This window comes from Callithrix jacchus, chromosome 10 (genome assembly GCF_049354715.1).
Source record: "Callithrix jacchus isolate 240 chromosome 10, calJac240_pri, whole genome shotgun sequence".
NCBI classification, from domain to species: Eukaryota; Metazoa; Chordata; class Mammalia; order Primates; family Cebidae; genus Callithrix; species Callithrix jacchus.
The window spans coordinates 50912185-50927668 of record NC_133511.1 but is presented as its reverse complement, the minus strand read 5'-3'; the positions used below and the strand labels follow the sequence as shown (position 1 = coordinate 50927668).

Genomic DNA, 15484 nt, shown 5'->3' with positions numbered 1-15484 from the left:
ACCCACGATTTTACTACATATTACTAAAGGCTGGCCAGAGTCTCTGTATAATAAAACTTGTAGCTCTTAAACGCAAAATACCCAACAAAGATCTGAGCTACCAATCTGATAGTCCACATGACACTGGATGTCCTTCACTGTGAACTAGATCTCAGGTTATAAAAAGATGACCTAAAGTCAAGAAGAATCAAAATGGAAAGCAAAGAATGTTTGTTCTTGTGTGCCTGAGGGTACATGTAGCTTCGGTTAATCTCATAATGCATTCTAAAATGAAACACATATTTTGCCAAATATTAACATCTGTGTTCAATTCTTTCAAAGCAGATATTGTAAAAGGTAATTACACGCAATGTTTAACATCTCTTTGGGTCTCATAGGAGACTGTGAACTTCTGAGTACCAGCTCAAGGTATCAATATAGCTTCAAATGCTGGTCTGATTTTGAGTGGATAAAACAATATATTGTTTCTCTCAACCTCTTGGAAATGATGTCTTTATAAGTCACTGATACTTCTCCAAACTAAGAATTTTAACAGTCCTTATTTAAGCATGTAACCTCATATTTGCAAAGAAGCTTCACAGAATAACATAAAGAATGACTTCAGTATTTGTGGTTTGAAAACTGAAGATCTTAGAATCACATTTTTGCGTCTTTGCATTTAAAAAATCCAAATTTACTAATATTGCTAGAACACATTGTAGCAATTCATTTTTTTCTCACTGTCCTTTTGTTTTAGAAAACTGTCTCAAAGGGAAAAAATAGTACACGTATTGATATCTATAGCTTTGTTGTTTCTCCTAAAACATGAATAAAAAGATATGCTCATGGATATTTTTCAGTTAAAAAAGTTACAGAATAATATGTGTAGTTTGGCACATATTAATGTTAAAATAAAAAAGACAGATACTTGTGCTTTTTTCTCATTGAAGACAATATATAATAAAATTTTAGGAATACTAACGTGGGAAGTATAAATGAAGACAGAGAAGTCTCACAATCATTTCATATATATCTACATTTTAAAACTGATCCAAGCCTTTGCTATGACAATAATTTTTAAGTATTTTGAAATTTTAATTTAACTGTAAACATTAAGCTATTGCTGAATCTCTTTAGTTTTCTTCAAATAAAAAATAAAGTTTGGATCACATCTACATTAATGTAAATAGAATATATATTCACCTAAGTCTAAGAAAAATAAAAAGTGACAATTTGACTGTAAAAACAGATCTGGAGAAATATGTACTTAAGGGCCTTGAGAAAATATAACCTTTAACTTCCAATTATTTCTTCAATACGGCACTGGGTTTTTAATGTGCACAAATGACTAATAATTTTATAACAAAATATAAAAATATTTGTAACTTGTCTTATATTTGGGAACTAAATGTAAAAACGATGTCACTTGATGTCTCTGCACATTGTTTTTGAATAAATATAAATTTATAGAACATAAAACAATTACAAGTTGCATTTTTATTTGTAAATCAAGAGCCTTTTAGTAAAAATTAAAAATGATTCAAAAATAGCAACTTTTCTAGAACCAAATGTGTTAAACCTGAGAAAATGATCACAGAATATGATGCTCTTTAATCATTTTTGTCATCTTTATTTTAACCCTTTCTTCCCAAGTTCTTAGTTTCATACTTTTGACTGCCTGTTAGACGTTTATACCTGAAATTCACTCTAAATTTACCATATCTAAAATTAGTTATTGTATTAATACTTCCAAAACTGTCTTCTCCTTCTAATTCCATATATCTGAAAATAGAGCCTACATCCTTCTCAGTACAAAGACTCAAATCTCATTAAGTAATACTACTTATTTATCTTGCCTGCCAGCATTCAATTACCTTTCATTTCCTTTCAAACAGGCCTCCCAATGAATATGTCTGACCACAGCAATCTCCTACTGATTAACCTTTTGTGTTCCCCTGTGAAAAAACACCCATATTCTTTTTGTCCTACGGCCTATGGCCAAACACATCTGCTTCAAATTCTTTCTGGCTTTATATCCAAGTTTCTCCTTTATTTACTCTGATCTAGCTAAACCAATACTTACCAACTAATACATTTTCTAGTCCCTTCATCCCCCCACATACAAGCCTACTCATTTCAAGTGACTTCTTTTCCATTTCTCATGTTGAATCCTAGCAACTTTTCAAGGTTTATCTTAAAAGCCACCATTTTATAAAGATATCCTGATTTTTCCTGCCAAGAAAATTCTCATTTCCCTTAGCCCTCAAATTATGAGTATGACTCTTATGCTCCTTATTACAGTCTAGCTCTTTATTTTTATGCAATTTTTCCTGTATTAATAAACTGTAAAATTCTTGAACTATTTCTAAATTATTATTATATATTCTACAGCACCTTACACATTGAGGGTATCAGCTGAATAAATATTATATCAATTGAATAGTAAATACTAGATGAAAAATACAGGAGAATTAACCTGAGAATGAATAAAAATGTCAAAGGTGGGCAATTCTTCTAGAATTTATTTATTCACTCAAGAAATATTTATTTAGTGTCCAAAATGCTCCACAGACTATTATGCTAGGAGCTCATGCAATTTCACAACTTTAGACTGTTCCAAAAGTCTGTGAAAAGACAAGAACATGGAACACTGAATCTTCCATGATTAATGCAATGTCATGACAGTAAATATTTTGACAAATTAAAACTTTAATGCTTTTGTGTTTATATGAAAGAAAAAAGTGTTTAACTGTATATTTGAATGAAAAATATGTTAAATATTAAAAAGAAAGATTCTGGAAGAATATGTAAATGGAATTTTTATTAACTTGGATTGAACATGTGCATTTACCTCAGGTCCCTTAGGCAAAGGGAATACTAAAATAACAGTTTCAAGATATAAAAATAGATACCACAATGGCAAAAATAACATGGGGAGTGATAAGAAAAATAAAGAGATGTCAACAAATTTTTGAAAAGTGACAAGTGGATGAGGTGGTGGTTTAGGAACGGACTGAAGAAAACATGTGAAGGCAAAATCCCACTGCCTTCAAACAGAGATTATCTTGAGAAGCAAGCCAATCTTTTGATCAGAACACTGGAGAAACTCAGGTCTTAGAGGTAATAGGAGGAAGTTAGAGTTGGGGGAATCATTATTTTTTTTAAAAAAATCTGTTTGTGTCTGTACATGAGTTAATTTTATCCCAAAATTTACTTCGCTCTGATCACAGGCTATGTAACTACTACTCCACAAACCCAAGACAAGGAAGGTGGAATACAAAAGACTATGTATAGAAATAACTGGTCATGGAGGGCAGGACTGAGATGCCAGTCATTCGCTGAACAAAGATTTAATGAAAGCATTCTAAGTGTGATCTCAAAATAACACTTTCTAAGTGGAGTTGCACAGATTTCCATCATAATCTCCTCTCCATCCCCAACCTTCCCTATCTTAATGAAATTCCAGTTGCTCAGACCAAAACTTTGGAATCAGCCTTGACTTCTCTTCCTTTCTTTCACATTATATATACAATCCATGGAGTAAATTTTGTTAACTCTAACTTTAAAGTATATTCAGAATATGATCACTTCTCACACTTCCACTGTTACTACCCTGGTCATAACCATCATCATACCTCGACTGGACAACTGCAACAGCTCCTAACTGGACTCCTAACTGGACACCCCACTTCCGCTCGTTCTTCCCCTTATGTACTCTTACCACAGCAGCCAGCATTATCCTGTAGAAAAGTAAGCCATATCACATCATTTCTCTACCCACACTCTTCCATGACTCCTTTACCTATCAAGGTAAATCCAAAGGCCTAAATGTTCTAGAATATGAGCCTGAATTACAGGGTTAAAATCTGGGCCGGGAATATAAATTCGGGATGTGAAAGCAATATAGATGATGAGAGAGACTACCAGAGAAATGTGTACAACTAGAGAGGAAGAGAAGTTGAAGAAATGGACACTGGTATGTTCTGATACTTAGAGCTTCTGGGAACAACAAAAATAGACTAAGTAAAAACAGCCAGAAATGAGGAGAAAAACAAGTAAGTGGAAAAAAGTGTTTCAGTAAAGTGAATGATCAGCTGTATTAAGCGCTGCTTGTTGCTCAAGCCCATTGAAGAGTGAGAACTTAACAATAAAACGGTCACTGCTGAACCTGGAAATGTTTCAGTGGTGTGCTGTGGGCAAAAGTTGGTTGATTTAAGAGAATGAGAGGAAAGGAACTGGACTGCTGAGACAGGGAGCAATAGCTAGAAGGGATGTGAGTCAAGAAAGAAACTTTTATTCATCACTTCCTTTGGGTCCTTAGGTGAAAAGAAGCATCCAGAAATAAGGATTGGATAAATTAAGCTCAATATTTAGTAGATTTACTCTAAATACACTAACCTACTAAAGTTCATACTTATCATGCAAACTCTCATTAGACACTAAGGGAATATTTTTATTTCCCCTGGAAAAAAGCCAAACTAGAGCAGTTAGATGATTTTCAAGTCTCAAGAAACTCAGATGTCCTAATAGTTTTTCATGAACATTAGTCATCTTCTCTGGTAATTTTGACAACTTTGCTTCATCTATGGTTAAGATACATTGTTGTCATGTTAACCTATCATGTATCCAAGCTAATTCTGGTCAAGCAATAAAATTGGGAAACCATAGAGCAAAGCAATTTTTAAGGTTTAAATAGATGAGAGCAAGACCAGAGATCAAAACTGCTGCAGACTTCCTGGTTTCATTTAAACCCACAAAACTAAATAAACAATAGCAATAAATGTTGCCAGTGTTTGTAAGATCCATAGCCATTCTTGCCTGGTTTTCATTGAAAACTGGAAAATCTATTCCTATAGTGACTGGTTAAGAGATTAAAAACACAAAGTAGAAAAATGATGGCTAGTGCAGCTATGCTATGTAAAAGGGCAGACAATAACAAACTAACATCTAGACATGTTTCTGACTCACGGAAAAATATGTGAAATCAGGTTATTCAAGCTTAAAAACAATGAATCACACAACAGAAAATACAGATGTCAGGAAACCACGTTTGTTCCTGACTAAAAATAATAACTGAAGAATAAAGAGGTATTCATGTAAGCATCAACTCATTACTACTATTTAAAAGGCAGACTCTGCATTATTTCCATAATTGAGAATCCATGAAATTAGTATGAAAATAATGTCTACCTCTGCTAAATATGAAGAGATGCTATATTGTGTAGTAAGCAGTAGGTTTCATGCTCTCTTAACTTAGGGCTTTTTCCAATTATCTCTAATTGATACAGCTAAATTAGGTGAGAACATACCTTAATATAGGATTTGATTTGGTAGAAAATCTTAAATTTGTTCATTGCAGAGCACAGCTGGAAAATACTTGCAGACATCCCTTACACAGTTGAAGAACAAAACGTTACATTCTACACAGGTTTTAAATCAATAAAGGTGTGACATGAGAGAAGAGTCAAGAAACGGGTTCTGGTTTGAACTTTGTTATTGATTGTATTATTTGGGTTTCGTTGGTCACTTCAACAATCGATGCTTTAGACCTCTCAAATGTAAATAAATTTGTAGTTTGGACAACAGGTTTTTAAAGTTCAGTTAGTGTAGACAAACTAGAATTTATATGTACCTCAAATTTAATTTCTAGTGTTAAAAATGGAGAATTACCTCATAAAAGATCTATGTTTTTATTTTTATTTTTATTTTATTTTATTTTTGTATTGCATTTTAGGTTTTGGGGTACATGAGCAGAGCATGCAAGACAGTTGCGTAGGTACACACATGGCAGTGTGTTTTGCGTTTTTAAAACCTACTTAAAGGACACCGTCTTGCACTGCTCAGACCCTTTCCCTTCCCACCTGCCTTTCAGTTTCCAGGATCAACACACTCATTCGTCATTCTTCCAGCTTCTGAAAGGGTTGCCTGGGAGGGCTCACTACTGAGACCTGTCCCCAAAATAGCTATCCATAGAACAAAGCTTCCTTGCCTATGTCAACCTGGAGGTATCTCAAATCCAAGGATGGGTCGACTGGGGTTTACAAAGGTTTGGCCCCCTGATTTCAAGACAGGTTCACTACAAGTTATCATTTCATTTGCAGAGCTCCGGTCAGATCTTCTGAGACTTCTACAGAACTGTATCACATAATTCAGGTTCTGCCTTGTCTTTTTAGTCAATCGTTATTGATTGTCTTCCTAAGCATACTTCGCAACAAATCTGCTGCATGCAATATGCCTCCCAGCCTGTTTCCTAGGAAACCGAACCTAAAACATCATTCATCCTTCAGGCTAGAAGACCATAAAAGGTAAGTTAGTCATCAGTCCCCCAAAAGACTGTTTCTAAAACAGTCTGTGGCCAAAGCTTAGTCAGTTACTACATACTGAAGAATAAGGGGAAAAAATCTTAGTTTAATCCATGTCTTTGGTCCCTCAGTAACTATCTGAAACATCCATAGCAAAATCTATTTACAGAGAGTTTACTATATGCCAAGCATCACACATACCACTTAATTATATCTTTTTGATTAATAGTAGAGTAACTCCATGGAGAAGTTGCTATTATTACATTTTTATAAAGAGGTAAACCAAAAATTAAGTATGTTAATTTTCATGTCCACAGTCTTAATATTAGAAAGTAGAGCATATAGAACTCCATCCCAAGTTGTAGTCTCCTATAATCTATGATCTGATATGACACAATGTCCTATAATTTCCATCAGTTTTGCCAGCAAATGTGTGTGTGAGGTTTAACCATGAAAGAATATAGGTGTACCAACAAAAAAACAATCACAATTTCCTTGGAAAACCCATCACATTGGAATATCATTCTTGTGTAGGGAAGTCAATGTTATGTGTAAAAAACAGTGAAGCACTTTAAATAATCAAAACTCCAACTCTTGCACTCCCAATAAATCAGTGCTTAAAGCTTAGCTTTACCTTGACCGAAATAGTGTTTCTGTGCCCTATCTTTTGTACTTTGAAGTTGTACCTTCAGTTTGAAAAGTTTAATCTCCACCTTAAAAAGTGAGATAAAAAAAACTACTGAATGTGGAATAGTGGTATATATTATCAATTTGATTCTAACTGTCACAGTATATGAAAATAAGTATTAGACATTTACAAATAATTCAAATTTCACCACTTTCACACTATTAAAAGAGCTTAGCAGTATGGACAATCCAAAGCTTTCATATTTCCATAGAAAACACATATCTGTGTTTTCAAGAAACCTGAGTTCCAAATGGTAATTTTAAACTTATATTTGATTTTTGACTCCAGCAACATAGATGCTCAAAAATAATAGCAGTGTTAGGAATAAGAAAGCCCTCAGCACGGATGAATGGTGTGGCAGGAGAGAGACAGTGCAGAACAGTTAATAACATGCCTCAGACAGACAGGTCTGTGTTTGTATTTCACCTCTGCCTCAACTAAATGTGTGACTTTGGGCATGCTATTTAGTATCTCGGAGCCACATCCCTTTCTGCATCACTGAGTTAACAATACATGTCTCATAGAAACGTAAGAATTAAATAATGTAATATTCGCAAAAGAGATGAAAGAACCTCTTAGGCACTTAATTCGTAGGTACTATTATCTTTGACAAAGATGTGATACTTACTTTTTAGTGGGAATCACCAAATGGGAAATTTTGTTTTACTTCAAAGGAACTCTTAAGACAACTATGCAGTGAAAGGGTTTGAAAGCATGCATTTTTCATTTCCAAGTGCCGAACAGAAGTAATTGGACAAAGAAGAAATGGCAGGAAAAGACTGTTAATTAACATAACTAATGTAAAACTTGACTTAGAAATCTTTGCTCTATTCAAATTCATTTCTAATCAGCAGCAAGGTTTGACTATATTCCACTTATGAAAACAAAAACTCCTTTGGGAGATAGTGCAAATGAGCAAACTTGCAACCCCCCGAATCTGGGAAAGGTATAAACCATTTCCTAAGCCTACATGATAAACAGATGGTCTGAAAAAAATAATTTCTTTACCTTAAAATTTTATTTAGAGCCAACTATTATAAAAATTTAAAATATCTATGAGATAAAGTCATTTTAAGAAAACAGTATTTAAAATTGAGGTTTAATAAAGCTTAAGTAAAACATACAAAAACTGATGCTCAAAAAATGAATGAATGTGAATACAAAACCTAACCTTGTAGAGTCAAGATCTATTTCAACCTATAAGGTGCTAGGTGAATATAAAAAATATTGATAGGATTTGTCATATAAGCACAGATGGAGGAGCAAGTAATTTCAAGTTGTTTCACCCGAGAATAAGGGAGGTGATGTGAAAAATGACTTCATCATAGACCAGATATAATCCACAAATTGTGTCTATTTGTCTTTGGTGGTTCTTTCTAAAGACCTTTGCCATAGGTACATTTTCCTTTTATCTTTTGTTAAAGAGAAGTAAGTGCCATCACGTAAAAGATGAGACTTTAAACACTGTACTCTGACTCAGTCTACTCCAAATGAGAGCCACTTTGGAAATAAGTATTTCTCCTTTCTTCTTTATCTCTCCAACATTTCCTTTTCTGTAGTTGCACCCTCTAAGAAAGAGTGTGCTATAAAGAGATCAGGGAAGGAATATCTATCCACAAAGCACTTCTCATGCTAGGTCCTGAACTCTATATATTAGGTGGTTTTTACTCTTTGAACAGATATGCATTGATTATGTGCCAGATACTGTGTTATGAATTCATCTTTCAAAGGGCTCATGGAGCATATGGTCTCTGAGGAGAAGAGAAATTAATTAAACAAATAATTTAATGACTGGTGTTGAAGAGTGCATGCGGGATGCTCTAAAAAAAATGAAAAAGGTCAGGATACTTAATCTACTTGGGAGGGTCAGTGAAGGCTGCTCAGCAGAAGTGATACGAAAATGGGATGTGAAGGATGAATGAGAGTTCCCAGGCAAAGAGAATGGGTGGAGTTTAAGGGGTAAATACGTGAAAGAAGATGAGGTGGTTCCCAGGGTGAGACCCAAAAGTGGGAAAATGGGAAAGCATTAACTAAATGAGTTAACAAAATTTAATGGGATTGGTGGCATGGGGTGATTCATGCCTGTAATCCCAGCACTTTGGGAGGCTGAGGCAGGAGGACTGCTTGAGGCCAAGAGTTTGACATCAGCCTGGGCAACATAGAGAGACCCTATCTCTGTAAATTAAAAAAAAAAAAAAAAGCCAGGCATGGTGGCATGTGCCTGTAGTCCCAGCTGCTCAGTAGGCTAAGTCCAGAAGTCCAGACTACAGGGAGCCATGATCACATCATTGCTCTCCAGCCTGGGTGACAGAGTCAGACTTTGTCTCAAAAAAAAACAAAAATTCACGAAATTATATATTAAAGAACTTCTCAAACCCATTAATATATTAGTAGGCACTATGCATATTAAAATACATATTAAGCAGCATTTTCCAAACTAAGCCATTGAAAATGTCTTTTATTCCTCCTTCCTTCCCTCTCTCCCTCCCAACCTCTCTCCCTCCCTCCATCTCTCTCTCCCTGCCTCCCTCCTTTCCTTTTTTCCTTCCTTCCCTCTCCTTCCTTCCCTCCCTCTCTCCCTCCCTTCCCTCTCTCCCTCCCTTCCCTCTCTCCCTCCCTCCCTCCCTCCCTCCCTCCCTCCCTCCCTCCCTTCCTTCCTTCCTTCCTTCCTTCCTTCCTTCCTTCCTTCCTTCCTTCCTTCCTTCCTTCCTTCCTTCCTTCCTTCCTTCCTTCCTCCAATGCCACCTCCCAACATCTGGGATAATTTTCAGAGAACAACGTTTCTTTAAAGGAATGAAAGAAGTGGTCTCCAAAACCTGGTTTACTACAATTATCCTTTTTTCTCCTCTTTGTCATTTTGGTAAAAAATTCTTACGGAACCAGAAGAAATAAGATAATTTTTTCTTAAGTAAAAAGAAAAGAAAAACTATGATGGATATAGACTGTAGACATCCAACCTCTTCATCTTCATCTCATGCACTTCTGAATCTGAATCTTCTGAAACAAGTCTGCAATGGACTCAGAGCCTTCATGTTGAGGGCTCCCTGGGCTTCCTCCAGAGTCAAGGCTCAGGGTGAGATGCCCTTTGCTAGAGGAGGCAACTCATAGGCTCCAGAGCCTCATACACCTAAAGGAGCTTCCTGGAGTGAGGAAAGCTCTCTTGTCTTTTTCCACCAATCAAAACACATCATTTCCCAAAGTGGTCACTAAACCAATATTTGTTCTCCGAGAACAATGTACTGTTCCTATTTCCACACTTTGAGATCCTAAAAACAAAGTTTTCATTTATATGACAAAAATATCAAGTACATGAGGCTATCCTCATGTTATTTTAATTCTTGATGAACTTGTCAGATATTTATGCTGCTATACCACTTTTCTTTTTGATTCATATCCAAACTGCTATTTGGGCATTGATGACAGTGAATACAAAAAAAAAAAAAGAATTTTGAATTTGAAAAGTAATCAAATTCTCTTTCAAAGGTCTACATCACATGAAAGTATTCAGGAATTCATGGTAACCAAAATAATTTTCATGGAATTCCAAAAAGGATTCTAGTTGAGTAAGCAAAATATGTTTTTAGATGATGATGTTTATATGAGTACTTTAGCAGAATCGTCCTAACAGAGACCATTTGAAAGTGAGCTGTTCTCACTGACGTGATTGGTGTCTACAGAACACAGGTTAAGCACTCCCATCCCTCAACTTCTCTATTGTCCTTAAATTGTCCTTTCTCACAGTGGCCTCTAAAAGAACATCCTGGAGCCCTTCAGGATTGGAAGCTATGTTGACCAACTACAGATCTAATGCAGTGGTTGTCAACTATAGGTGATTTTGCCCCTCAGAAGGCATCTGGTTACATCTGGAGACAATTTTGGCAGTCACAGTGGGGATACTATTGTCATCTAGTGGATCAAGGCTAAAGAGGCTGCAAAACACCCTATAATACACAGGACAACACATCCCATCAAAGAATTATCTGATCCAACATGTCAATACTGCCATGATTGAAAAATCCTAACCTAGTGCAATCATCTTTGCAAATACTCCTGTGAGATAGCTGTTTGCAATTTCTAGACTGGTCTCATTGTTAGAAACGTCTTTATTATGTTAAATCAAAATGTATTTTCCTAAAACTTTGCCTATTGGGATCCTAAAAGATTAAAAAGATCCTTCGCCCATATGACAGACTTTCAGATAACCTAAACTACTCTCATATTCCCAGTTTCTCATTTTCAAGTTGAAAAACAACATGCTCATGTCTCGTACTTGCTTCTTAAAAATGAATAATTTCATAAATGAAAGCAATAATCCAAGCTAAAACCAGATATTTTAAGATTATGAAAATAATAACATCTTTATTACCAAGTACTGACCAATAATGACCTGCCAAGGGTTTTACACATGTGATTTTGTTAACTAATATTGACAACATGAAGGATGCCCCTCCAGGTAAGTATTACTAGCACTGTTTTGCAGATGATGAAACTGAGCCTTAGCAGGGTTGAGAGATATACTCACAGATACAGCAGTAATAACTAAAGGAGCTGAAAATGAATTCTAAAGTTTTTGCCCTTTGTGTGAACAGTTACTACTATTTTATGTCACATATAATTTGGTTTCCCTTTCTCAGCCATCTCCTACCTCCAGTTCCTTTTCTTCTGTCTGTTACCTACATTCCCTTCTCTTCTTTTTCTTTTCTCCGCATCCATCTGTGCCTCAAGCTGGCTACAGGGCTATCACATCTGTTACCATAATCACCTTTTAAAGAGCAGGCCAGGCCACAGAAGGCACTTACTTAAAAGCCCTTCCAGCTCTACAAATCACTTCTTTATATTTTCCCTTTGTCTTGTGAAAAGGGCCTAGGCCTGTGGAAAGAAATTAGATCTAGAAGCCTCTCTTCAGTATGAACATAGGTGAAAAATTCTTTGACATACTGTTTTAAGAACACAAAAACGTATTTAGTGATAGAGTATATACTAAAAAGTAAAGTATCCTCTATAGTTCTGATAAATACATAAGGGTTCTTTATACTATTCTTTTTACTTTTGTGTACATTGAAAAATAGCTTTAAAAAGTAATAAAAAATCCTTTCTTCTCTGTATTTGGTATTTAGCAACTGATTTCTTTTCTTATTCCATATTCTTTATTTAATGCTGAAGAAATGATTTTCAAAATAAAGTTGCCAACACAAGGGAAAGTTAAATTCTGAAGTAAATTTCTTATGACCCCAGGATTAGGCCAAACTTCTAAAACTGTTTAAGTTAGGAGAAACTCGTGTATTTTCTCCCTTTTCAATTATTCCCTTCTATTTTTGTGTTACCAATTTTACATATATGGGATATGCAGATGCAGACAGATGGGAACATGTTTTGCAACTATCAGAAGTAAAACATAATTCAGCTGAAAGCCCAGACCTGAACATGTGATAGTAAGGTATATTACCCAAGCCTCCTGGAACAAAGGTGATCTTATTAAACCACCTTGTAAGGCATGCATATCCTACAGGAAGGATGGACATGACACAGCTGTTTGGTTTCTGAAGAGAGCTATGGCCTAAAGACACTAAGATCTCAATTTTATATTCCATGCAGGCAACTACATTTTCTCTATGCCTCCTGATAACATATTTATCCTCTTACTCCAGCCAGCTACAATGCAGCCCAGATGAAATGGTGTCTGGACTCATCTATCATTATTATTGGGGAAACAATTATCAATTAATTCAGTCGTCATGGTAGATCAGTTTTGCTATCTTTCTTTATACAATCGGATGTTGCTCATTATGTCGCTGGATGTCAAACTTTTTCCTAATCATTAATAAACAAGTTTCCTACACACAGAATGCAAAACTTGAAGCAAATGAAGCAGAAATCATTTTTTTTCTTTTTAAGAAATACCATCGAATGAATGGCTTCTGGTTTGATTTGACACTTCCTTTCTGTCTCTTAGGTCCTTTAAATATGGAACTTTCTGGTCTAGTTGTCTGCATAAGCATATATTTCTCAAGGGGTAAACTCTGAAAATCAAAGACATAATAATTGCTACCATGTATTTGCATGTACCTGACATTTTCTTGTTCCAGGAGGTCTTCTACATGCCTTAGTTTGTAATGGTTCACTTAAATCTACAAAAAATACCTATGAATAGGTAGTGGTTTTATCTCAATATTAAATTTACAAAGAACTGAAGCAATTTGCCCAAGGTTTCAGCATACTTACTTGAATATTAGAATTTTCAACTTCAATAATACATCCAATTTGAAAATGATTCCCATTTACAGTATAACCCTATTTTCAAATCTCAGCCCTTTGTCCTCAGTTATTTTTTTGCTTTTTCCCCCAGCCCAATTTGTTTGTCTTAAGCATACATGTAAACATGTGGTCTCAGTTCTCAAATGTCTATCTTAAAAATTGAATGAAATCCAAATCTCCATCATCCATGAGAATATCAAATAAATTACAGTACTTTCCCACTGTGGAATATTACACAGTCATTAACATGCATGAGGCACATATGGTAATATGGAAAGATGTCCGTCATATGTTGTTGAGTGAAAGGAGCCAGTTACAAGACCCAGTAAACAAATGTTAGACACTCATATGTGCAGAAGCAGATGGGAAGATATCTGGAAAGATATGCCAAATTTCAGAGTAAAGGACTGGGAAGTGGGGAAAAATACAATTTTAAGTTTCTATTTTATTTTATATCTGTGAATTGTCTAAATTTTTTAAATGAGCTCATACTATTTTGATAATAATATGAAACAATATGCTGATTAGTTAGTCATATTTGATGCTGTCCATTATTTAGCTAGATGCCCTCCCATGCCATTATTTACTCCATTTGATTTTTCTAATTTTACTTCCCATTCTGTCTCCCATTACACTGGATTTTACCTCTTCTAAACACTACATGTTTTTTTTAATGCTTCCACCCCAACACAGAGTATCTATATTTCCCCTAAATTCAATCACTAAAGAAAATTGTGTAAATATCAGATTTTCCATATAAAAGGAGAAGAGTAAATATTCACAAAATTTTTACTCTTTACTGGACAAGGTCTTACTGTCTTGCCCAGGCTGGAGAGCAGTGGTGTGATCAAGGCTCAGTGAAATCTCAAACACTGGGGCTCAAGGAATCCTCGTCCTTCAGCCTTCCTAGTAGCTGGGACTATAGGTGTGTACCACCGCGCCTGACTTTTCTTTTTCATTTACTGTAGAAACGTTGTTCAGGCTGATCTTGGAATCCCAGGCTCAAGCAGCCTTCCTGCCTTGACCTCCCAGAGTGCTGGAATTATAGGCATGAGTCACTGTGCTTGGCCTACATTTTGAATCAACAAGCTTTAATACATTTTAATTCACTACTTCCTGAATTGTAAGGTATCAAAAAAAAAAAATAAAGAATTACAAAGTTCTTGAACAGATAACTATTTTCCTTGTAAAAGAATGCTTACTTAAACATCAGGAATACTATGATAGCCTTGAATATTTTTTAGAATGAGATAGGACACAGAAAAAGAAAAAGATGCATAGCACCCTACAAATGTGAAAAATCAAGAGATATGTTTCTTACCATTGTGAGGGTAAATGGATGATTTTCTAATGCAGATACACTGGGACAATGTAGAATAATATACTAAAAAGCAACAAACAGATAAGTTTTAAATAATCAATTTAGAATTTAAACTATTTCAATGATGCGATGTTTGCTAAATTCCAAAAATTACATAAGGATAAAGGCTATTTTAAAAGTTGCTGACCACTGACTCACCTGGCCAGGTCTTGCTTTAAAATTTTCTTTGACCATTCGGATTTCCATGACATCTGAGGGATGACTTATGACGGAAATGATGGTGACTGGCTTATTGCTCCGGATATATCTGTAAAGTCTTTCAGCACAGTACAGGCACAAAGGTCCAGAAATCCAAAGCCACGTCTAAGATAAATTTTTGAAAATAAACTTCAAGAAACACTCATATTGCAGAAATCTACACCCTTCCCAATTGCTTATTGCTTATACTATGGTAATAATATGTTAATTTGTATTTTAAATCAGAAAACATAAAAAAGTAACAAATAATAGATGTTCATTATCATTCAAATAAACAAAAATATAAAATAAAATGGAAAGTAATATAAAAACCCTACACTCAAACTCACGCTCTGGGTGTAACTACCATAAACAAATAAGTATATATTCTTTTATTTACCTATTTAAATGCCTAGAGATATGTAATGTATATAGACAATATATTTATTAAGAGAAGAAAGGAAAGTTAACCACATCAGATAAATCTGGGGATAATTTCAGAAATAAATCATGAGTCTCATGTTTATTAAAAAAGAAAATACTAGATTTTTAATGTATATAATGTATATGCATAATATACATATATAATATGTACACATGTTAAATATGTATAGTGCATATTTTTTTAAATGCAATATGCTAGGCATGTTGTTTACCACTTAGTTTTATATAATATAAGAAGAACAGAAAATAATATTTAAA

At 34.8% G+C, this 15484-nt stretch overlaps 1 protein-coding gene across 7 annotated transcripts in view; it reads right to left on the bottom strand.

Moving 5' to 3' along the window:
- The window catches only part of NOX4 (NADPH oxidase 4), a 148558-nt gene that overhangs the window by 53541 nt on the left and 79533 nt on the right, over positions 1-15484 (bottom strand). For 5 of the 7 annotated variants that reach the window (XR_004731190.3, XM_035265278.3, XM_054241812.2 and 2 more), the window contains exons 10-11: positions 14744-14908; positions 14546-14608 (exon numbers count right to left, since the gene is read on the bottom strand). Coding sequence is in view for 6 of the 7 variants with exons in the window: in XM_035265278.3 (XP_035121169.1) it covers positions 14546-14608; positions 14744-14908 (228 nt within the window). In the remaining variant the exon portion in view is untranslated. The remainder of the gene's footprint in view (positions 1-14545; positions 14609-14743; positions 14909-15484) is intronic. The other 2 variants (XM_078339241.1, XM_009007274.5) reach the window with 1 other exon arrangement.